The sequence below is a fragment of the Heteronotia binoei genome, chromosome 7 (genome assembly GCF_032191835.1).
Source record: "Heteronotia binoei isolate CCM8104 ecotype False Entrance Well chromosome 7, APGP_CSIRO_Hbin_v1, whole genome shotgun sequence".
In the NCBI taxonomy this organism is placed as follows: domain Eukaryota; kingdom Metazoa; phylum Chordata; class Lepidosauria; order Squamata; family Gekkonidae; genus Heteronotia; species Heteronotia binoei.
Window position 1 is genome coordinate 86233069 of NC_083229.1, and position 25889 is coordinate 86258957.

At 40.8% G+C, this 25889-nt stretch overlaps 1 protein-coding gene across 18 annotated transcripts in view; it reads left to right on the forward strand.

Moving 5' to 3' along the window:
• PTPRM (protein tyrosine phosphatase receptor type M) overlaps window positions 1-25889 on the forward strand; it is a 792664-nt gene that overhangs the window by 263073 nt on the left and 503702 nt on the right. For all 18 annotated transcript variants that reach the window (XM_060243981.1, XM_060243978.1, XM_060243979.1 and 15 more), the window contains exons 4-5: window positions 17234-17312; window positions 20659-20774. In XM_060243981.1, the coding sequence (XP_060099964.1) occupies window positions 17234-17312; window positions 20659-20774 (195 nt within the window). The remainder of the gene's footprint in view (window positions 1-17233; window positions 17313-20658; window positions 20775-25889) is intronic.

The following is a 25889-nucleotide window of genomic DNA, read 5'->3' on the forward strand; positions in this document are numbered from 1 at the left end:
AAAATGGAGGGGAAATTTCAAATGTGCCGGGGGAGGTCTAATTTTAAATACTATCAAAAGGATTGTAGAGTTTTGAAAAGTTAACATTATTTTCAATCCAGATTTAAAATATGGAAAGTATTCAGCACTGATAAGACAAATAAAGCAAAGTTCAGTTATGAGTAACTGACTTCAGTAAGAGGTAAATTTTGATCTTATTAGATCAACAACCTCTATTCCAATAATTAGATCCAATGTGAAACACTATATAGTTGTTGAGTAAATTGTGAGCCGATTCATCTGCTCTGTGTTTCCGGTCCCCGTCTGATGAGAAGCGATTCTTCCTTCCCTGAATTAAGGGAGCAGACATCTGAGTCAAGGAGTCTCTCAATCTAGAACAGAATGGACATTCCAATGCGGAGGGGGAGCAAGAAGGAGGCTTCTGGAGAAAAGCTTTAAAACCTAGTTTTAAATGTGCTGGAGATAACAATTTAGTTGTTGAAAAATAGCTTCCACAGTTTCTCCTATAAGCAAGCAGTGGTCTCCAAAAAGCTGCACATAAGAATTGTTTTGCAAGTCAGTGTTAGACTTCCAAGTCAGTGAAATGCGCTTCTAAGTTTTCAATTGAGGTGAAAGGAACTTGCTGACATGAGGATTCAGTGCTCTTAAAGGAGAAAGGAATGCCTGATCACAAGGCAGGCAGAGCCAGGGGTGAGTTCCTGGGAGGCTGTCAAAAGTCCAAACAAGGGAGAATGAGATAAGAGTTCAGAGCCAAGAGGGCCATTGCCAAGGGGTTGTCTGAGAGGCATAGTCAAACAGTCCAAGGGTTACTCATGAGCAGGCATCAAGCAGAACCACAAGCCATAATCAGAAGTTGGTCCAGGGGTCACACAAGCAAGACAGGAACTGAAGCTGTGGTTGCAGAGTCAGTGGTAGAATGACTTGCTGCTGGTGCACCTAGGCATCTCCCTTAACTGGTTTTATAGACATGTGCCTAAGGGTCAAATTTGCAGCCAGCTTCTACGGAGTAATTCTGCAACTACTCAAGCAGCTGGCATTGTGCCAGGTGAGCACCCTGTTGTCTCTCCTGTAGCTCAGCTCATAGCCTCTGTCTGTGGTGCTCAAAGGTGTGGGTGATACTGGAGGACTGGGAACAATCAACTTAGTTTCACCTGTTGACTGACTGTGGCTCTGCACCAGCTGTTGGGTGTGAATCTTTACCAGCCTGCAGTTCATCTTCCAGCTTGCTGGCTTCAGCTGACACAGTTAGTTACACGTGACTCTTCTTCTCCTGAGAAGTCCTCTCCCCCTAAGGAGTCCCCTCTGAGCCTTGGCCGACCCACAACACCATTCAGTAATACACCTTAAGAGTTTCAGATTCAGCCACCAAAGCTTCAGAAATATTGTTTATGAATGGAAGGGTAGAAACAGAAAATGCACTTACTGGGTCTTTCAAAAGAAGGAGGTTATATGTGTGTAGCTGTTTTGCAAGGTTTGAAGTGTTTGAAAATATCAATTGCACAAAGATTCTGCCTTCTGAACCCTGGTATAGAGATATACTTGTATTTCAAAGGGTGAAAACCATATTTATAGATGCTTGACGAATGGCAAAATTACAAAGATTTTGTGATCTAACAATTTTGAATATATATTGTATTAGGTTTTAGTATTTATTGTATTGTTTTTGTTTATATTTTGAGTTATTTCATGTTCTTTTGAGTTTTTTGTTTTCATAACATGTTATGTAATGATTTATTACTTCGTAAAAAAAATGTCTTGCACACTTCTTTTTTCTCCCCATTGTTAACAATTCTACTTAAGTAACTTCTTTACTTGAACATCTGTGGTGTTCTTGGGCAGGCAGTTGTCAGAACTTGTAACTTTTGCTTTATGTGCCTTAGCCAAACCGACTCCATGCTGTACATTAGTAATAACATAGAGTGCCTGACCACTGCAATTAACCCTGGCCCCTGTGCTATGCCAAATATTTAGGGCAGTAGGGCGGACGACAGATAGTCTCTGCTTAACATCCACAGGTGCCCTTTGAAGACAGGCCGTTTGGCCTTCACAACAGGGGGGCATCCTTCTTTCTGATAACGGAGTCTGGGAAGAAGAAATGCTTGTTTGAAACCGTGTGAATGATTGCTTTATTGTGCTTTACTGATGGCATAAAATGTAACCAACTGCCAGGAGTTGTCATTACTGTTATTTAGTCGCTCTAGTACTGTAGTTCTTCAATAAAGATCCTAACTTGTAACAAGTATTGGACTCGTCTGAAGTTCGTCCAAGTTCTGACAGCAGTATATAAATCAAAGAAATATTTCTCACTCCCACTCACTTGTGTTGCTACCAGATAAGATGACTTGGAGGTTTAAGAAAAAGCAGTTTAAAAAACAGTTAAAGCTTAAAACAGTTTTAAAAATCATGGTAGGGCAGACTAAAAAGCTTCTTGCTATCACCTGTTTACAGAAGTCAAGAGATAGAAGTTCTAAAAAGGAATAAAATTAAATAAAACACATTCAATAAGCAGCAGCTGGTCTGATGCCATTTTTGCCTCCGAAAAGGTATAGGTTTTGATCTATAAACTCTAGACAGACTAGGATCAGGTAGTAGCAATGACCCAACTAAGTCTTGTCTAAATGCTAAGATGTTTATCTCCTTAGTATTCCCTGTCTTTTGAAGCTAAGTGGCTGGTCTCAAAAGATAAGACCTTTTCAAAGCCCTTACAGCCATCCTATCCTTTCCCCTGCATCTAGCATTACTATTTTATGTGTTTTGGCACCAGACCAAGACATTGCTATTTCAGCTTGCTTTTTGTTCATTGATTGATTGTACTTTATGCTGTTTTTTTATTTCTGGATGTGAAATTCGTGGTGTTTTAGCATTTGTTTGCTTATAGTATTTTTTGATTTTACATAACAGATTTTATTGCATGTATGACCTTTGGCAGTGTGCTGGAAAAGGCAATATAGAACATTTCTTAAATATCTGATCTATTGTAAACCCAGATTTAGTTTAAACACTTTAACACTTTCTCTAAATGAGAAGATTAAAGAGGTAGCTCCACCCCACTTTCAGATTTAAATACATGCTCTCAAGCTATGATATATAAATTGTATGGCATAGTATGCTTCTGTGTACAATGAAATACACATACGTTATGTACATGTTAACTGCAAGGCATCAACTTAATCTAAAATGCAAATAAAATCTAAGTCACTAAATATTTATTAGATATATACAGGGGTGGAATTCTAGCAGGAGCTCCTTTGCATATTAGGCTACACACCCCTGATGTAGCCAAGAGCTTACAAAAATATAAACAATTAACATGATACTTGCCACATCATACCAATAAAACAACATTACAAGAAAAAAAAACTCCACATGGACTCCTCCTGAGGGTCACAGTGCCACACTGGATCACTACATTGAGTGCTTCCGCCAGAGAGTTTAAACTGATGTGATCAACAAACAACACTGCACAGCAGAATCTCAACCATGCTGAAAGGAAGACCATAGACAGTCTCAGGAATAATATGTATATTACAATTAAACAGGCAGACAAAGGAGGAGCTGTTGTCATCATAAACACATCAGACTACATCAAGGAGGCTCAAAGACAACTCTCAAATACTTCATTTTACAAACCACTTGACTCAGACCCCAGACAGGAATATAAAAAGGAACTAAACAAGATTACAAAGGAATTACCACTGAGCGTTCAGGAACAGATCCTGTCAGACACATCACAGGAACCTCGACCAGGTACTTGTTATCTTCTACCCAAAATATACAAACCAGGCAACCTGGGACGTCCCATTGTGTCGGGAATAGGCACTATCACTGAGGGTGTATTTGGATATATTCTAAGACCCTATGCCATCAGTGCCCCTAGTTATGTTCCTGACACTACAGACTTTCTGAGGAAAACACAATCTTTGAACAATCGTCCAAAGAACACTATCTTAGCCACCATGAATGTGGAATCTTTATATATCAACGTCTCACACCAAGATGGATTACAAGCTGTAAATAATATAATCTCTGATCAAAACACAGCTGACTTTGCCACCAAACTGTGCCATTTTGTTCTCACCCATAACTACTTCAGGTTTGGCAATTAACTTTTCCTACAGGTCAATGGTACAACCATGGGCACCCACATGGCCCCACAATATTCTAACATCTTTATGGCTGACTTGGAGCAATGCTTCCTAGACTCCCATACCTACCTTATACTTGTATTATATTGATGACATCTTTATGGTCTGGACACATGGTAAAGAAGCCCTGGATGCATTCCACCAAGCATTCAGTTACTTTCACCCTATCATCAACTTGACAATGAACCAGTCTATGCAAGAAATACATTTACTGGACACCACTGTAAAAATACATGATGGACATATAGACACTACCTTATACAGGAAACCTACTGACAGACAAACATACCTGCATGCCTCCAGCTACCATCCCAAACATACCAAATAATCCATTGTATACAGCCAGGCTCTATGCTACAGCTGCATTTGCTCCAATCCTACTGACAGAGATGTTCACCTGAGGGATTTACAACAAACATTTTTGGAACTAAAGTACCTGATGAAGTCAAGAAACAGACTAACAAAGCCAGAATGATACCCAGAGAAAACCTGTTACAAGACAGACCCCTAAAAGACAATAACAAAACACCACTAGTGGTCACACACAACTCTCATCTGAAAACAGTTCAATGTATCATCAACAACTTACAACCTCTATTGGACAGTGACAGCTCTCTTTCAAAAATACTGGGGGGATAAACCTTTCCTTGCACACAGACAGCCCCCCAATCTCAAACAACTCCTCACCCACAACAATATAACATCGCATTTGAGCATGAACACCGGTACCAGAGCTTGCAATAAACCCAAGTGCCAACTTTGCTGCCACATACACCCAGACAACACAGTCTCTGGACCTAACAGCATTAACTACACCATCTTAGGCTCCTTCACTTGTTCATCTTCCAACATTATATATGCCATTAAATGCCAACAATGCCCTTCAGTTCTCTACATAGGGCAAACAGGACAAACCCTACGCCAAAGGATAAATGGACACAAATCTGACATCAGGAATTACAGAACTGAGAAACCTGTCGGAGAACACTTTAACCTTCCCGAGCATTCGATGGGTGACCTCAAAGTAGCTTTTTTTCTGCAAAGAAACTTCAAGAACAGAATGGAGAGAGAAATTGCTGAATTACAAATTATTATGAAACTTGGAACACCTCCCCAGGACTGAACAGGGATATGGGGTTTTTATCTCATTACATATGCTAAACCAATTCTTACTGAGTATAGCTATACATCTACAGTATTCCAATATATTTCTCTTTTAGAACAATGTATCAGAATGATTTTTTTGTATTGACATACTCAAATAAGGAATATGGGCTGTTTATCTCATTACATATACTAACCCACCTTCCACTATATTTTAATATATCCTGTTTTTCTAATAGCTAACTAATATGAATTTTTCTTTTAGTACACTATATCAGAATATTGAGGGGGGGGGTTATATTGACATACTCAAATAAGGGATATTGGCTGTTTATCTTATTACATATACTAACCCATCCTCCACTGTATTTTAATGTATTCCTTTTTTTCTAATGGCAAACTATAATGATGTTATAACCTCTTGAGTAACTATGCCCTCTATTTAAACCCAAAACTAACAAGTCAGAATGTTTCCCAGATTTATGGCACTTCACACCTGACCTACGACATCATTCTGGTTTTTATCACCCTCCAATGTTTTTTTCAACAACATTAACTAACAAACACAGACCCCAATTTGTGATTCTTTTAAATGGCTAAAAACATTCCCATGATTCTACATACCAGCTTACTGCCCACTTATATTAAGAACTGTTGCTTGCAATTCCAATTTTGTCTGATGAAGTCTGCTTACAGCATACGAAAGCTTACATCCTGAATAAAACCTAGTTGGTCTTAAAGGTGCAATTTATCTACTGCTTTGTTCTAAAAAAGAGCCTTGTAAGCTCTTGGAGGATTGGCTACATCAGGGGTATGTGGCCTAATATGCAAAGGAGCTCCACCCCTGGATGTACATAGATATATGTACATAGTAGTAATAGAACACCACGGCCAACATCCATTAGCACAGTGCCTAGGACACATGAAAATGTTTTAATTTCTTTTAAAATCAGAAGAAAAAGAGGACTTTGAGGGTCAAAGAAAATGCTTAATTTTTTTCCCATATCAGAAAAAAATTGAAATGTTAGAGCCTACAAAATTTACTAAATTTTACTAAAACAGAACAAAATATTGAAGTGTTTAAAGATGTATTAAAATAAATTTTAATATTGATATTATTATGGTGGGAAGGGCCCATAAAGTGCTTATGGCCCACAAAAGTCATAATGCGGCCTTGTGAGACATTTGACTCAAACCATGTCAATGAGATTCCATCATCTATCAAAATACTTACCAAGGTTCTGAGAACAAAAATAGACCAAAACATTGGCTCCAACCCATAAGCAATTTACTGTGGAATACTAGAAGCCCTAGTGGAATAAATAGTTTTAGCACTGTGGGCCTTGAAAAATAACCTAGTACAAACAACTTCATTACTGTGTGAGCCCAATTTCCAATCTTGTTCACCTTAAATCACTTTCATGTGGGTGCTCAAGTTGACATTAACCTCATAAATTCTTCTTTATGAGCCTGAAGTGCAAATCTGAAAGCAGGATGCATGCAAAATGTAGTGTAGGAGTGCTATGCAGAGGGGGATGCAAGAAAAATGATCCAGGATTGCAGTGAACTGTTTGATGGGATTATTTTCTTGCTCTTTTCACATAATTGCATTAAGTAACCATACCGTTATTGCTGAATTCCTTGTCCTTTTTTTCAAAATAAATTTTGTGAATTAGAGGTACAATTTACCTTTGGACTACAGAAACTGTAATTGCTTAGCGAAAAGCAAGACAGGAATTTACTAAGTGAGGTCATGTATTAACAGCAAATATATTTATTCTCTTTGTTCTGTGAAGCTGACAAGTTATCTCTGCCAGCACATTTTCAACAGTAAGCATTTAGGGTGGCAAGCAACCCCCCCCCCTTTTGTTCTTATAGAGAAGGGGAAGTGGCTGGAATGAAAAGCTAATTTTGCTCTTCACTGAAGCAGGGAGGATCAGGGACAGTGCAATGTTAAACCGCTTCCCTATTTCCTGTTTGGCAGGCATCCGAGGAGTAGTCTGATGTAAAACATCTCTCAGGCAGACATCCAGCACAGCTTTTCATGAGCAAATGAAATCTGTGTTTTTAACCAGTTGTTTTCAGCAAAATAACTTCCAAGGAATCAAGACTATTCTATGCAGCTTGCCGTGCAAGAATTTTATTCTGAGTAATGTGCTTCATGTTTTTTTTTCAAAGATGTTATGTCAGCTGTTATGAAATGCAACACAGAACTTAGACTGAAAATGGAAACACTTTTTAAGTTCTGGCAACTAACCACATGGAACTCGTACAGAAACTTGGATGTTATTTTAATACAAGTCACAATTAACAACAAACATTTGTAGGATGCTTCTTTCTTTAAAGACTGGTATTCAGAAACAAAAGTTTGTAATGAAAATAACAAAATAATTTGTTCATAAATTATCAAGAATTTGGACTGATTCATAAAGGTTTGTAGGTGATATATATCTAATAATGAAGTGTGGTTCTGCTATTTGCATATATCCAAATCTGTGGATCATGGCCACACTTACACTAAACAGATTTCTCTGCAAATGTAAGGGACCCCCAGATTTGCAGGAAAAAATTGAAATCTTAAAAAAAAACCACTAGGAGGTAAAAATACCATCCCCCAATAAAAGATTATTCTGTGTTCAAACTTAGGCCGTTTTCCCACTCACGTTTTACTGGCGCCACGACCATCCTGACGCCGGCGAATCTGCCTGGATTTCGCAACAGAAGCGCCGGCGCTCCCAGAAGCGCCGGCGCTTTCCGTCGCTAAGCCAGCGCAAACGTTTTCCTGCATCTTTGCGATTTCCGTTTGCGCTGGCTTAGCGACGGAAGTAGCCGGCGCTTCTGGGAGCGCCGGAGCTTCTGATGCGAAATCCAGGCAGATTCGCCGGCGTCAGGATGGTCGTGGCGCCAGTAAAACGTGAGTGGGAAAACGGCCTTAGAGAACACACCCACCTCCTGCATGGCCATTGGTAGGTGTGGCCCAGGAACTGAACCAGGCCCAGTAAACCCCTACACAGGTCTCATTCCATACACTTCTGTTATCCAGAATAGTGAAAACCAAAGTAAATTGTGAGGATGCTCTAAAAAGAACTCTTCAAACTGTGTAAGTGGATGACAGTGGGGCAAGTGAGGTTCATTGTCAGTAAGTGTAAGGAAATACACTTCTGGGCTAAAACTCATAATTTTAATTATAAGGTGGCGGACTCATAAATGGTGGTGATTAACCAGGAAAGAGATATTCAGCTTGTGATGGGTAGCTTCATGAAATTGTAGCTCAATGTGTGACAACAGTGAAAAAGTTAAGAATTGTTATGAAAGGGATTGAAAATGACAATTTTCAATAACACCTTTGAATGGATGTGTGGTACTGTTGCATTTGCAGCACTGTGTTCAATTCTCATTGTATCTCAGAAAGAATATTGTAGTTGAGATGTGCAGTTTATTTTATCATATTTATATTCCACCCTCCCCAAATATATCCAATCTAAGAAAAGACCCAAGAAAAACCTTATTGGTATTTTTTTGATATATCCAGATCCAAGTAAATATCGTAAAATCTCTGCCAAGCTAGTATATTCAGTCCCAAATATATCCAGATGTATTTGGATATATGGTATATATGGAGCCAGCAGTTTAAGCTTTAAAGCTCTCCAAGACAGCTTGTCCCCCCCCCCCCCCCATTTGCAAGTTTCCCAGGTAATGAGGTTGGGAGAGTAGGCAGTTGTCACAGGCAAATGGGATCACACATTAGGGGAAAACCGATGTTAGTATATGTGTGTATCTGTGTCATGTCTTGCAGGTCTGCCTGACTATCTCTGGTTCTTCTGGGCTTCTATGGATTGCTATTGGTTCTGCCGGGCTTGCAAAAGTGTCTCCCCTTACTTAAGTTTGTTCTGGTTTGATATTGATTCTTTTGGACTTGCACATTCCACATTGGCTCTGGGTTCTTTGATGAAGTGGCCTTGATCAGGGCCTTTTTTGCAGGAAAAGCCCAGCAGGAACTCATTTTCATATTAGGCCACACCCCCTGACATCACCATTGTTTAGTATAGGGCTTTTTTTGTGGAAAAAACCCCAACAGAAGTTCATTTGCATATTAGGCCACATCCCCTGATGCCAAGCCAGCTGGAACTGCTTTCCTGCTCAGAAAAAGCCCTGGCCTTGATTATGCAGGGCTTGCAAAAGTTTCACCCTTGCTTAGGTTCTGATGGCATTCTCTGGTTTGACATTGCTTCTGTTGCGCTTGCCAAGTTGGCTTGTTGTTCTGCTGGAATTCCCTGGTTCTTCATTGACTCTATTGGGCTTGTTGGTTGTGTTTGCATGGGAGGTACTTGATCAATGGTTCTTACAGCATACACAAGTATATCTTGCTGCTGGCTTTTGCAAGAGTGCAGTATATTTCAGTGGCACTCTGTTTATTTACTACCAAGATTACCAATCAGCATTTATATGCAGTTCTGGTTTGGATGCAAGTGACTACTTCTTTTATTGAATTAGTTGAATTCACAATTTTGAGAACAATCCTTAAATTGCCTAGGTATGCACCTACTGTGGCTCCCAGATTAGCAACTGGTTTTACATCACACATACATTTGGCTTGGCTGCAGTCTTTAGATTTAGAATCTGACTTCTGTTCATCAGTGATCAGAACAATTTTCTTTACAGCTTAATGAATAATCCTTATACTCCAACTTGGCTTAATTTACTAGATAAGAAATTGACCACTTTTGGTCTTTTCCCTTAAGATAATTTCTCCCTTTTCCCTTCCTCACACACAGAATTTTCCTTTTGTTTCTTCTTTCTTGCTGAGCAGCCCCTACATCTATTTTCTTCATATTTGTTAGTCTATGGCTATCCCACCCTGTCATGTTATTATATATTTTGATGCTGGCCCAACCCAGGGACTTGAGAGAAGAGACAAAATACCTGCTAGTATTATACTTCTGCAATGGTACAAAAGAGGCTTTTGAAAGTTCAAAAATAAAATATTGTATTTATCTTCAAGGAAAAAATATCAAGTGGAATCAGGGGTAGGAAGCAAACCAATAATAAAAACTTATGTAACTTTGTAATCACACTAAATCCAGCTAATAAGTTGCCAACAAGTGAGTGTTTTTGCTTTTCCACAAGGTCTTTGAGAAGAGAGACTTTCTTTTCAGTTTGTGTTTTAACACTCAAGCATAGGTTTCTGAGTTTCACTGACGCTTCAGCTTTAGAAGGTAGAAACATACAAGCCAGTTCCCAAAATCCTTTTTCATACACAGACCAGGGATCACTCATGTTTCAAAAGATATCTCCCTTTGCCCTGGGAAGGGATTACTTCTCTTAACTAAAAAGTGATGGCCCTTTTCAACTTGAATGGGGATCCTTGTTGATTTACTCACTTTTTCTTTGCCTCCTTCCCAGTCTTCAATCTGTGCTCAACTCTATCTTCTGGAATAAATAAATGGCCATTCCCAACTGTCATTTCTGAAATGACTATCTTCACAGAAAACTGTTTGAACATCCTGTCACTCAAAGGTTCTTCAGACTTCTGCAAGGCATTAACCTTTGAGAGGCCTGTAGCCAGAAAATTTTCATTGGGGGAGCAGTGGGGAAACCAGTGGGACGTGATGTCACTTCTGACATCATGTAATTTAAGAATACAATAAATATACTCAAGCAGAGATTAAAATAAAAGGTCTCTCTCACTCCAGCAGACAAAGGAAGCTATGCATGGTGGTTTCCCAGGGCTTCAGTTCCTCCAGCAACTCCTCCTTCAGCAACCTCCTCCAACCATGTTCTGACCACTGGAAGCTATGCATGCAGAATCTCAGAGCAGCAGCAGCACTGGTGATGCAGTACCACTGAGGCAGCTCCCAACCTCCCAAAACTGGGCAAGTGAAGACAAAGGTGTGTGCTCTTCTCCACTGTCCACTCATCGGTCTGGCCAGCAGAATGGCTAAGGTGGTGCAAGGGGGACAGTGGCCTTGATGGATGCACCTGTAGCTGGAGTGATGAAGAAATAGAAGAGTTCATTTTTATACTTTCCTCTTCACTACCTAGAGGATAATACAAGTGACTTACAATCTTACCTTCCCTTCCTCTCCCCACAACAGACACTCTATGAGGTAGGTGGGGCTGAGAGAGTTCTGAGAGAACTGTGACTGACCCAAGGTCACTCAGATGGCCATACATGGAGGAATGGGGAATCAGACCTGGTTCTCCAGATTAGAGTCCACTGCACTTAACCACACCACACACTGGCTCTTTGGAGTGATGAGGGAAGAGGAACAAGAGGCACTGCTTGGTGCTGGAGAAGGGGAAGGTAAGCAGGACTCCTCTGTGTTGCTGGAGGGAAAGGTCAGAGGACATATGATGAAACAGACAGGCTGGCTGTTCTGTCATCATGTGACCCATGTTGGTTTGGTCATATGATCTGACCAGCCTCCACACCCCTCTCCTTTTAAAAAAAATCTGTGAGGCTAAGAACATAAGAACATAAGAGAAGCCATGTTGGATCAGGCCAACGGCCCATCAAGTCCAACACTCTGTGTCACACAGTGGCAAAAAATTTTATATACACACATACACTGTGGCTAATAGCCACTGATGGACCTGTGCTCCATATTTTTATCTAAACCCCTCTTGAAGGTGGCTATACTTGTGGCCGCCACCACCTCCTGTGGCAGTGAATTCCACATGTTAATCACCCTTTGGGTGAAGAAGTACTTCCTTTTATCCGTTTTAACCTTTCTGCTCAGCAATTTCATCGAATGCCCACGAGTTCTTGTATTGTGAGAAAGGGAGAAAAGTACTTCTTTCTCTACTTTCTCCATCCCATGCATTATCTTGTAAACCTCTATCATGTCACCCCGCAGTCGACGTTTCTCCAAGCTAAATAGTCCCAAGCGTTTCAACCTTTCTTCATAGGGAAAGTGCTCCAGCCCTTTAATCATTCTAGTTGCCCTTCTCTGGACTTTCTCCAATGCTATAATATCCTTTTTGAGGTGCGGCGACCAGAACTGCACACAGTACTCCAAATGAGACCGCACCATCGATTTATACAGGGGCATTATGATACTGGCTGATTTGTTTTCAATCCCCTTCCTAATAATTCCCAGCATGGCGTTGGCCTTTTTTATTGCAGATGCACACTGTCTTGACATTTTCAGTGAGTTATCTACCACGACCCCAAGATCTCTCTCTTGGTCAGTCTCTGCCAGTTCACACCCCATCAACTTGTATTTGTAGCTGGGATTCTTGGCCCCAATGTGCATTACTTTGCACTTGGCCACATTGAACCGCATCTGCCACGTTGACGCCCACTCACCCAGCCTCAACAGATCCCTTTGGAGTTCCTCACAATCCTCTCTGGTTCTCACCACCCTGAACAATTTAGTGTCATCCGCAAACTTGGCCACTTCACTGCTCACTCCCAACTCTAATCCTAGTTTAGCAATTAAAGTTTGTACAAAGGATATAAACTTCCATGAAACATTGGCTAAAACCTGCCATGGCTGTTCTCCCATATGATTGAACTTTGTTCCAATGATCTCACAGCAATGTGTGTTAGCTATTAATACTAACTGTCTCAAGATATTGCTATGCATTTACACTGGTTAGATTTAATGTACTACTGTCTGCACCGTAGACAGGAAGATACAATAACATTCCATCTAATCATAGATACTGCCTTTGCTCTGTTAACCTGATTGAATGTGTTTTTTCATTGTAGACTTTATGTATGTACAGGCACACTTGAATTTATTGGAACTTGATTCATTGACAAAAAAAAATTGTTCTCTGAGCAGAACTATCTGAGAATCTTATTGCTGGGGGTTGACCAAAGAACAATTGTAGCTGTGCTTAGTTACTGTAATCTGTAATTAAAATACTGGCTGAATTAATGTCGTGTGTATAAGCCTTGTACTATAAAAACTGAAGTATTGGCTTTTGCCCTGGAGAAGGCATAAATATTCACCCTTTGGAAATAGTTGATGATATCTGTTCAGGGACCCATAGAACTGAACCCTTTGACCCAATGTATTTGAAACTTGGGGTTCTTCAGAGAACAGGCACCACCAGCTGTCTTGCAATTTTGGTGCCATTGTCTTTAAAAACGCTCTCTCCAAAAAGATTCCCCATAGCAAATAATGGAGCCCAATAACATCAGAAATCCCAGATCCAAATACTAAACTGATATATGGAACCTGAATAACTGAGGATACTGATTATTTTTTTAAGCCCTGGTATTTGTATCTGAAAAGTACCCCCCCACACACACACAAGATACACATCTGTATATTGTAGCAACAGGAAAGGTGCTCAAAAGAACAACCGAAATTAGTAAGGCACCCTACCTGTGACTAAAGATTTTAAAGCAGTTCATGGTGGTTCATGGATAGAGCAGAAAATGGAGCTAAAGGGACTCTGAGTCCCTTTAAAGCCCTGCACAAAAGCTGCAAAAATAGCTGAGCAGCGAGCCGGCTCTCACCACTGTTCAGCTGTTTGGGGCTGTCTTGTGCAGTCCCTTTAATTTAAATAGACTGCATAAAATAACCCCAAACAGCTGATCAGTGGGGACCACCTCCCCACTGTTCAGCTGTTTTTTCAGGTTGTCTTCTGCTGTTCCTTTAAAGAGTAAATGGACTGCGGAAGACAGCCTGAAACAGCTGTATGGTGGCAAGTGCACTGCTCCCTGTCACTCAGCTGTTTTTCAGGCTTTCTGCAAAACCCGTTTAAAGGGACTATGATCCTTTTCAACAATGTTGAAACAACAAACCAGTTTGGTTTGTCATTTGGCCATATACCATGAACTGATACGAACTGCATTTTTCTGGTTCATACCCATCCCTAGTGGCAGGTTGATTACTGTCAGGGAGTAATCGGCAAGATATTTCAGAATAGCAACACTGGTTGCTAGTTAGTTTCCAAGTTCATTTCAAGCACTTCACGGCCTATGAGCCACATATCTGATGGGCCATCTCACCCTGTATGCCCCTATGCACCAACGGTGGTCTTCAAGTTGTTCTCCTGCTGAAGGTGTCTGTCTTGGCATCTGCTAGATTTCAATAGTACTGTAAGACCATTTTATTTGTGAGCTGTTTTTAAAATGGGGTTAAGGTTCAAGCATTTTCTTAGAAAGGGGTAAATAGGGTTTTTCTTGTATTTTGTATGATTATATTTTTTGAATTATAAATCATCTTGAGCCACAATGGAAATATTTTAATAAATAACTAAAATTCAGACCAGACAAAAGAAAATAGTGAGTTGTGATTTGTAGAATTTACAGCTTGGGATAAGGTGTTGGCTGTTAGCTTAGTTGGCTTTAAAAGGGTTAGACCAGGGGTGTCAAACGTGTGGCCTGAGCGCCGGATCAGGCCCATGGAGGGCTCTTATTAGTCCTGCGAGTGTGTGTGTGTGTGTGAGAGAGAGAGAGAATTTTGTTGGCTCATTATGCAAGGGCTCTCCTGGGTGCAACTGGGTTTTGTCTCTCCCTTTTCTCTGTATTTATGCCTTCATGATCCAGTCTTTCTCAATAGAAAAGCAATGTGAACTATTTAGATGAGGAATAACAAGCCAATAAGGTAAGAACATAACAACATAAGAGAAGCCATGTTGGATCACGCCAGTGGCCCATCCAGTCCAATACTCTGTGTCACACAGAGGCCAATATATGTGTGTCTGTGTGTGTGTGTATACACACACACACACACATATATATACACACACACATATACATACATATATATATATATATACACACACACATACAATGTGGCTAATAGCCACTGATGGACCTCTGCTCCATATTTTTATCCAATCCCCTCTTAAAGCTGGCTATGCTTGTAGCCACCATCACCTCCTGTAGCAGTGAATTCCACATGTTAATCACCCTTTGAGTGAAGAAGTACTTCCTTTTATCCGTTTTAACCTGACTGCTCAGCAATTTCATTGAATGCCCACGAGGTCTTGTATTGTGAGAAAGGGAGAAAAAGACTTCTTTCTCTGCTGTCTCCATCCCATGCATAATCTTGTAAACCTCTATCATGTCACCCTGAAGTCGACGTTTCTCCAAGCTAAAGAGCCCCAAGCGTTTTAACTTTTCTTCATAGAGAAAGTGTTCCAAACCTTTAATCATTCTAGTTGCCCTTTTTTTGGACTTTTCCCAATGCTATAATATCCTTTTTGAGGTGCGGTGACCAGAATTGTACACAGTATTCCAAATGAGACCGCACCATCAATTGATATAGGGGCATTATGATACTGGCTGATTTGTTTTCAATTCCCTTCCTAATAATTCGCGGCATGGTGTTGGCCTTTTTATTTGCAATCACACACTGTCTCGACATTTTCAGTGAGTTATCTACCATGACCCCATTATCTCTCTCTTGGTCTCTCTCTGCCAGTTCACACCCCATCAACTTGTATTTGTAGCTGGGATTCTTGGCCCCAATGTGCATTACTTTACACTTGGCTACATTGAACTTCATCTGCCACATTGATGCCCACTCACCCAGGCTCTACAGATCCCTTTGGAGTGCCTCACAATCCTCTCTGGTTCTCACCACCCTGAACAATTTAGTGTCATCTGCAAACTTGGCCACTTCACTGCTTATTCCCAACTCCAGATCATTAATGAACAGGTTAAAGAGCATGGGACCCAGTACTGAATTAGGTGGATTAGGCTGAGAATGTATGTCCAGACCATGCTTACACAGCACATTTCCTTTGTAGACTGGGGATTTTAACATAGTTTTCCCATATAAGTAGGCTGATACTGACCACTACACATTCTTTTATCTGCCTGATAGTAGTTGTGGCTATTTCTCTGGGGAAGACTATAGTTTTGTAGACAAACACATAGCTCTCTGTATGTGTCATGGTGCCTTCACATATTCTTGACCAGCAAAAGAAGTAACATATGTACAAAAGCTCACAATGCCCAGCCATTTCATGTTTTCCTCTGGGTCTTAGGCTCAAAGCATTTACCATGCAACTTACAGATGGGCACCTGAACAACATAATCAAGATTGCTACGGCACAGACATTGCCTCTAGATTTAATACTTTCTGGTCCATTGACAACCAGATTTTGGTGCAGTAATTCAGAGCAAGAGAAGTCAGTTATCAGGGACAGTTAAATAAACAAAATATTGTAAGAGCGCTAATCTTTTAAGTATGTTTTATTTATGCTCCTGCAGAGTAATTGCTGGGAAATTGATCGCTTGCACTGGGGAAAACAGAAGCCTGGGGGCAGAGGAACGTTAGTGAGAAATCGGTATGAATTAGGTCCAGCCCAGCCATAAGAAACTGGGTATAAAAGTAGTATAAAATAGCTTTATCTGTACATGTACGTTCATAGACTACTACTGGTGATAGTTGAGGATAGTTACCACATTGGTGATAGGACAAAGTAATTACTCCATATTCATGCCTGCAGAATGGAAAGTCCCTCCCTTTGTCAACCAGGTATAGTCCTCATCCCCTCACAGGTAATATTTAAATTCTGTCCATGCTCACAAGTAATTACTATGCTTGTTTCATAGCAGAAAATGTGGCATAAAAATAGCAGGAATTGAAGATGCACCTTATATGTTTTACTTTAAAAGTGTACCCATTAATTGTCACTGAAATATGCCCATTTTGAAACAATTTTGGTTTATTCAAGCTAGGGCTGCCAAAATTTGAAATGGTTTTCTCTGGATGCTCATAATGCAGCTGACAAAAGTAGTCCTTTTATTTTGTGGACTATTTATAACCATTGGAAAACTGCAGCTAGTGGGTCGGGTTTACCTACATTATGCAGGGCGTAGAAAATTAAGTAGGAAATAGAATTTTAAAAATAAACCTACATGTTGCCAAAACCGTAAATGCACAAGACTGATTCTTTCTTACTTGAAAAGCAACAAAAAAAGAAAATGATGTAAAATGTTTTCCCATAAGTACTTATTTTCTTTTCAAATCATGATGAAACTGATTTTGTTATTTGTTTTTATATTTCAGGTAGTTTTTGAAGTGGTCACTTCAGGTCACCAAGGATACCTGGCTATTGATGATGTGAAGGTTTTAGGACATCCATGCAGTAAGTAGCTTAGTGTTGCCTTTTCAGTTTATTTTGGAAAGTTGCTGTCTCCATTGTGACCCATATGAGATCCCATAGCATCTTGATAAAGTGTGTATTGAAATCTACATCAGTCTTGAAAATGGCAAGGTATAGCTGCTGTGAAAAAAGGAAGAGGAAGGAGAGGGGTTTGAAAATTGATTCTTTAGCTCTTTGAAAAGTGTGAGTAATGGCAAATCACTGTTCATTGTGGGCTTCTCTGCCATGCCAGCCTGTCTGTGATATCACTCCATAAACTTCAAAAGCCAAAATGTTCTGGAGAGTATGATGGGAGTAAGGAAGCAGTTTATTGGTAAGAGTGTCCATACAAAGAGATTAGCTGACTCACTGGGCTATAATACTAAATATGCACTCCTATCTATCTACTGTGCCTATTGACATGTGTTACTGTCTTACATGATGAGTGATCATAGTATACTGAAATGCGAAATAATAGAAAAAATTATTTATTTTTACTTTAGATAAAATGATATATTGTCATCTCATATTGCAGCTTTTAACTGTCAGATATCAAATTGAACACAAAACTATGGTTTGTCATAAAGAACTCAGATTATCAAAAGATGATCTAGGGCAAGGGTGTCAAACATACGGACCACAGGCCTGATCCGGCCCCCAGAGTGCTCCAACCAGGCCCACCAGCAACTGACCATTGTCTGTTTCCTTCTCCCTTGTCTGCTTTCTTTGTTCACAATTTTGTGTTTCTCCCCTATTATAAGCTAACAGCAAACCAGCCTCTCTTTTCTCTTTCCCTCTCCTTTTCCCCAAAGATAGGGATCTTGGTTCTATAGCTCTGCTGTGTTTGCCAGGCTCAGTCAATCACGCTGCAGAGCTACTGAGCCAAGCCTTTCTTCTTTCTAGTGGCTGAGGCTCCTTCCCCTCCTCATCTCCAGGGGAAGGAAGGAAAGAGCCAGAGCTTTCTTTGCCCAGTCCCCACATAGGTAGAGATACAAAGAAAGCACTTTTAAGACTAGCAACATTTTATTGAAGGTATGAGCTTTTTGCCTTGCTACAGAGAGCAAGAGAGAGTTTTTTTGGACTTGGTGCAACTTGGACTGGGTGCAACTTGGTTCCTCTGCTCTTTTTCACTATATTCATGCCCTCCAGTCTTTCTCAATAGGAAAGCATGTGAACTATTTAGAAGAGCAATAACAACAAGCCAGGATAAGGCTGTTAGTGTGTGTCTAACCCAAATTTACTCAGCAAATTTCCCTTGATTTTTCTTTTATATTTTTCTTTGATTGGTGATCTTGAAGTTAGACTTCCCAGATAGTAGGATATATTGACCACTGTACATGGCTGTCTCTCTGTTCTTGCAGTACCACATAGGAGTTGTAGCTATTTCTCTGGAGAAGACTGTAGTTTTGTAGACAAGGACATAGCCTTTAGTCTGTGCCATGGCGGCTTCATATATTCTTGACCAGCACGTGAAGCAATTTACATACAAAAACTCACAATGCTTCGTGTTTTCTTCTGGGTCTTAGGCTCAAAGCATTAACTATGAGGTCTCTGTTATGAATGTCAACAAATCAAAAGTAGGTTTGCAACTTGCAGATGTGCACACCTGAACAACACCTGAACAGCATATTCAGGATTTGTACAGCACAGACATTATCTGCAGTTTTTTATGCAATAATTCAATAGCAAGAGGTGACATTTATCAGAGATGAAATATTGCAAGAATGCTAATGTTTTGAGCATGTTTTATTTTAAGTAATAGAAATCTTTAATGTGTTTGTCTGTGCCCTTTTTAAAGTTTATATGTCTGCTACCTGACATTACATTTTATGACACATTGCCCGTCTCGACAAGGTCTCATTTATGTAAAATCCGGCCCTCATAGAAAATGGGTTTGACACCCCTGGTCTAGGGTATATATATATATATATAGCCCCCAGGTCTTGATATGGTCCTGTTCACAGTGTGGTGTCCACTAAGGCAATTTTTTTTAGCAATCCTCAGGGATGGGGGTAGTGTTCCGTACATGCAGTTAGTAAACAGCAAGAAGGAGAGGTGGTGCTGAAAGAACATTTGTTTTCCATCCAACTCACAGGCATAGTCCCTCCCAGGGGAGCTTCTCCACTCCTAGGAGCCTGGCTATCTAGGTAACCTCACCTCTCTACACACCTTGTAAGACCATCTGTTTCCACTTCTGTTTAACTACAGAATCTTCCCTCCAGCTCATTAATGGGCTGTCTTTAAGTCCACTTCTATTGACTGTTGACCACTTGGGAGTCATAGGAGGGGCCCCCGCTCATGCATTCCTCAGCATCTCCTGTCCCAACTGGACAGCTTTGGAGCCTAATAATCAGCCTCAGCCTAGACAGTGCTCTCTTGGCCAGACCCATGCCATGGACCTGCTGATGCCAGCAATACCTTTCTCTGCACCTTGGCAACTCTGGATCCCTCCTTGTACACCCTGACCCACAGTAGGATTGGGTGAAGTTGCCTTCTAATTAATTTGTACCATTGAGCCAGTGTGATGTAGTGGTTAAGAGTGGTGGACTCTTAGTCTGGAGAATCACTATAACATAGTGATATAGTGGCAATGAAAGTTTAACAAAAAAAAATATTGTTTACTGGTGCCTACTCGAGTGCTTGCTTTGGGTTCTAAATAGTGTTTGACATTTACAATGCTACATCCATGAAGGTATCAAACACTTAAAATGCTTTAGCAATAGTGCTGGCTGAAAGTATTGTAGATCATACTGATATTCAGGTGTTCCATGCCTGGGAAATGAATGGCAGGCTTCAATAGTTGTTAATTCCATTTTAAATTCAATTTCCTTCTCACCTATTGTAAACAAAATGTAATATCTTGTAGTTGGAAAAGTTATGCTGGAACTGTAGATTATATGGCAGTCCTAGTGAAATAAAATACCTGACTTAAAAATAGTTGTTTTGACAACTCTCTAGTAACTAGTATAAATATCTGCTGTGGCTTTATTAAAAACATCAGTTAGATTTCAGTATAATCTTTATAAACATAGAAACTGTTTTATAAGAGGATTAGTAAACTAAGCTCATTTACTCAGTAGGAACAATATGTTAGCACCTTTTTCTATTGTTATGTCCTAGATTCTTTTGAAAAAGGAACCATAGTCATGTAAAACAGCCTATAATGCTAGGCACAATTAGAGTCAAATATTTTAAAACACATTTCAAACAGGGTTTTTTTTTGTACCAATATAATTAGAAAACATTTAAAACTCCAACTATTTTTTTTAAAAAAGCCAAATAAGTCAATTAGAAAGGCAAATTATGAATAACTTTCTTCTTCCTCTTTCCCATTTTTTCTTTCCAACAGCCAGCACACCTCATTTCCTGCGTATTAAGAGTGTAGAGGTCAATGCTGGGCAGTTTGCTACTTTCCAATGCACTGCCAATGGCAGGACAGCTCAAAGCAATAGACTGTGGTTGCAGGTAATCTTTTTCTTTCTTTTCTACAAAACAAGACTCTTAAAAGTGGTATAACTAATAAGTTTTGGATTGAGATCAGGATCATGTGTACATGTGAGAACTGCTACTGTGAAAAAACCAAAAGGGTATCTACCCATGTTGTCTGTTTTCATCCATTCATCTTAATTTGAGGATGTATTATTAACGACAACATCACTAATACAAATCTTGCTAATTCTTGTAAGAATTGCTGTTGTATCTTAAAAAAAAATACATTTGAGATGTACTGTTCCAAATTATGACAGCATGAATGTCCATAGTGGGGAAAAAGTACAGTGTCTCTCTGAAGTTTTATTTCTTTATGTAATGTTATTAGTGTATATGGCAGTTTACCAAATACAAGTGTCTGCACTAAGGGTGTACACAATTTTTTAAAAATTTTTGGGTTCAGGAATAGCAAACTCAAAAAATATTGGTATATACTTATATTCCTGAATCATACCAATATTGGGATTTGGAAAATAAATTAGTATTGTTGAATTTATTCAACTGCATACCTTCCCTTCCCTTCCTGAGTTGGCTGCTGCTGAGCATGCATCGGGGAGCGAAGGAAAGATCCCTTTAAATACCTTCCCTTTATTCCCTGTGGCAACATGACACAGAAAGGGAAGGGAATATATTTAGAAATTAAAATACCCTCCCTTTCCTCTCTGAGTTGTGCTGCAGTGAAGGCATGTGTCACAAAGAAAATGGAAGCAGAGGGGTTTAAAGCCTTCCTCCCAGGGTAGCTGATCAGCAGACTGGAAACCCACTGGGCTGATCGACTTTCCCTGGGAGTGGACTGGTGACTTGCCAGGCTGATTGGTGTCCCTAGGAGGAAGCCAACTCCTTCATTTTGCTCCCCCTGCTTCAGAGTGGGGGATGCAAAACAAGGGGATTTAAAGGCTTTCCTAGTTTCCTCCTAGGGAAGCTGATCAGTGGACTGATGCCCTTCCAAGCTGATTGGTTTCCCTGGGAGGAAGCCAACTCCTCCATTTTGCTTCCCCCCTTCAGAGTGGGGGAAGCAAAGCAGAGAGAGTTTAAAGGCTGTTGTGTATAGGAACTAATGTTGTTATATTGTAAGGGTGTCCTGGCTGGCTCATTGGAGCCTTTAAGACAGTAGGAACAATGGACAGTAGGATCCAAATCCTTGCTGCCCTGCTCCAATCATGGATTCCCTGCTGGTTGAATGATCTAATGGCATGCTTGTGCAGGAACCAGGATGTATATATAGTTGGCCCAGGCCCCCAGTCTTTTTCGTGCAGCCCTATACTATGCTGTACCCAATAAAAGAGCTATGATCACTACCACCTTGCTTCTTCATTGCATTGAACCACTATATTATAAAGGCTTTCCTGGTTTCCTCCCAAGGAAGCTGATCAGTGGACTGGTGACTCGCTGGGCTGATTGGTTTCCCTGGGAGGAAGCCAACTCCTGTTTTGCTCCCTTCACTTCAGAGTAAGGAAAGAAAAGCAGAGGGGGTTTAAAACCTGCCTCCCAGGAAAACTGATCAGCCTGTTGGGTCACTGGTTCACTGATCAGCTTCCCTAGGAGGAAGAGAACTCCTCTGTTTTGCTCCTCCACTTAAGAGCAAGGAAAGCAAAGCAGTGAGGTTTGTTAAAGCCAATCAGCGGATAGGCAATGGGTTGGACTGTTCACTGGGAGGAAGCCATTTCAGTGCTCCTTTTGCTTCCCCCCTCTGGAGCAGGGGAGAAAGGGAGTCCTGAAATGGCTGCCAGGCAATTACACCAAACAGCTGATGGGGGGCTCCACTCCTCAGCTGTTAGGCTTAAATAGCCACAAGTTTCAGTATAGCCAAAAGCTCCCAAATAAAAGTCAAATATTTTTTTCCCTGGTTCAGCTGGTATACTGGTAGTCAAATATAGACCTCTGATCTATATTTGGCTTATATAATACGGGAATTATTTGGCTCAGTTACTGCCAAATGCAGACCACTAGTCTGTACCATAGATCTTTACTATTTGATACTAAGAAAACAATAAAAACAATGGGGTAAGGTGGTATTTTTCATGTATTTATTTGGCTCAGTTACTACTGAAATTTGGCTCAGTTACTCCTAGTCTGTACCTTAGATCTTTCAGTCTACTATTTGATGCAAAGAAAATAATAAAAGCAATAGGGAGAGGTAGTGCCAGGGCTAAACAAGGTAAGAATATGTGTTTCTTCTAACCACACATTCAGTGAGAAGTCAGAGGGGCTAAAAGTTTTGCCAAAAGCTTCACTTAAAAAGATATGCTATAAGGAATGGTTTGAAGGAAGTTTGTGAGGTGATGTCTCACACATTTTCTGAGAGGGAGTTCTACACATTACAGACCCTAAGTGAGAAAAGTAAGATCAGTTTGAGGGACCATTGGACAACAGAGTGGTGGACCTAAAGGAGCAAAGATGATGGGCAAGGATGTGCCAGATATCAGAGCAGAGAGATCAGTGGGGCCATAACGCTGCAACCAAATATTTTGGACCCAGTCCACTTCCCTCCCTCAGAGGCTAGATTTTCCCTACATTTTTCTGTCCCATTACGGTCCTGGTAACGTGTATTGTTCTCTCCTGAGGAAACTTTTGTCTGTCCCACCCTTTGTTAGTATGATAATATGGCTATTTGTTTAGCCCAGGAACTTGAGGAAAAGGGTAGGATCATTCTTTAATTTAAACCACTGAAAATGGCACTTGACATGGTTTGAAATAAAAAATATCAAAAGATTTTATTTAGTATTGAGGAGAGAAATCAGATGAAATAAGAGGCTGGAAATACTGAGATGGAATTAGAAGAAGCACAGCTTTTGTTCTTATATATCAGGCGAAATTATTTCACAGTTACTTAGATTTTTATACTGAGAGGCTTTTGTTCCAGCATTTTCCCAAACACTCTAATACACTTTATTTGTATAATTGCTTACTCTTTTGGTACTCAGAAGGCTTGTTCCCTCTTCCCAGTACCCAAACCTCTTCTCTTGGATCACCACTACACTTCTTGAGTTGTTTTTTAAAGGTATCTACAGGCAATTTATAATCATATAAGACCAAGGATCTCTGTACCCCTCAGAGAGAACTCTACCTCTTTGGCTGGGTAGGGAATTTCCTCTCTCTAGAAGATCTATCCCCTTTCCTTTGGCCTGAATTGGAGTCTCCTCTACTACCCAAACTTCCTTGCCAAACATTCTCCCAGTCTGTTCTAATGCTGAATTCAGACTGCATTCAGTCAAGGTTGAAATCTGACTGTCAGCACTAAACCCTTTTTCTGTCAGGGCTATTCTCAGATGTTCTCTGTACACATCTCTTCTCAGTTGAAACAAGAATTTGATTGAATTCCCTTAGCACACAGCTTTCACAAGACTTTTTTTCTGCTCAGCTGATGATGACCAATCAGATTGCCTGAAGCAGCCTATCACTCAAGGCTCTCTGGCTTGATGAAGAATTAACCCTTCATAGGCCGAGGTCAGACGCACATAAACTGACGAGATGGGCATGAATGAAAGCCAGATGCATGTCGGATTTTATGCGGTTGTCCAAACATCAGCATCTGGCAATGGTCATTGGCTCGTTCGTGTCCCGAACTGCCACGACTGAGACACAGACTTTTTTGATAGTACATTAAATCCAGAATAAGAATGCTTCCGACGACTCCCATTCGTTCTTTCTATGTTTGAACGCTCCATTGTAGCCGACTCATCGCAAGTGCACATCCACTTCCCTGCGAGAGCCCACTCAAAATGATATCATTGCGGCAGCAATTGTTGACTCAGCCTTCCAACCTTCCGAGGTTGGTAAAATATGCACCCAGCTTGCTGGGGGGGGGAGAGTATAGATGACTGGGGAAGGCAATGGAAAACCACCCCATAAAAGGTCTGCCATGAAAACTCTGTGAAAGCAGCGTCACCCCAGAGATGAAAACGACTGGTGCTTGCACAGGGGACTTTTCCTAAATTGGGGGAAGGCAGATCGCCCACCTTTGCTGTCTCCCTGCCAGGGGAGGAAGATGACCCACCAGGTGGAGAGACAGCAAAGAGAGTTGCCGTGCTCCCCCCCACTTAAACACCATGGCGGGGTGTTTAAATGGGGGGGGAGGAAGATCACCCACCTTTGCTGTCTCCCCGCCAGGCGGAGAGACAGCAAAGAGAGTTGCTGTGCTCCCCCCCCCATTTAAATACCACGTTGGGGTGTTTAAATGGAGGACAGAGGAAGATCCCCCACCTTTGCTGTCTCCCCACCAGGCGGAGAGACAGCAAAGAGAGTTGCCGTGCTCCCCTTCCCATTTAAACACCACGGAGGTGTGTTTAAATGGAGGGAGGAAGATCCCCCACCTTTGCTGTCTCCCTGCCAGGCGGAGAGACAGCAAAGAGAGTTGCCGTGCTCCCCCCCCCATTTAAACACCATGGTGGGGTATTTAAATGGGAGGGAGGAAGATCACCCACCTTTGCTGTCTCCCCGCCAGGCGAAGAGACAGTAAAGAGAGCTCCTGGGCTTCCCCTTCCTTTCTGGGTGTTTAAATGGGGGGGGGCACAGATTGCCCACCTTTTCTGGCACCTTTTTTTAAAAAAAGCCAAGCCCAATATCCCACATGCTGCACTTGTGCGAGTGTGGAATGCCATCTCAAAAAATTAAGTCTGGTTGAGATCTCTGATCAACCAGTGACGGGACCAACGCTGCTTAGAACTGAAGGATGGAGGGATGTCTGATCAGGAAATTCGTTGTAAAAAAGCTGCGGGGTATAATAGCGACGGGTTAGGGATGGATTTAATGGTGAGTGTGACCGCGGCCATAGTCTTTCTGTTGTATGTACAGCACTTTTAAGCCTCTTAAAGTACAGTCCGTCACATTTACATGCAGTGTTTGACAGTACAGTTAAGAAAGGATGACATCATAATGCAGAACCCCTACCCTATACCTGTCTGACTCTGGATATTATTATTTCATAATCCCTTATTAGAGAAAAAAGTATATCAGTGGAAAATTCTTTTTAAAACAATGTGGGAATTTTCCCTAGCAAAGAAGAGTTGTGCAAATAGCTTGAAATAGTTTATTTTCCCCTCTACTTTTTAGTTGTATTAAATTTGTGCACTTACTCCTTAAGGCTGTTTC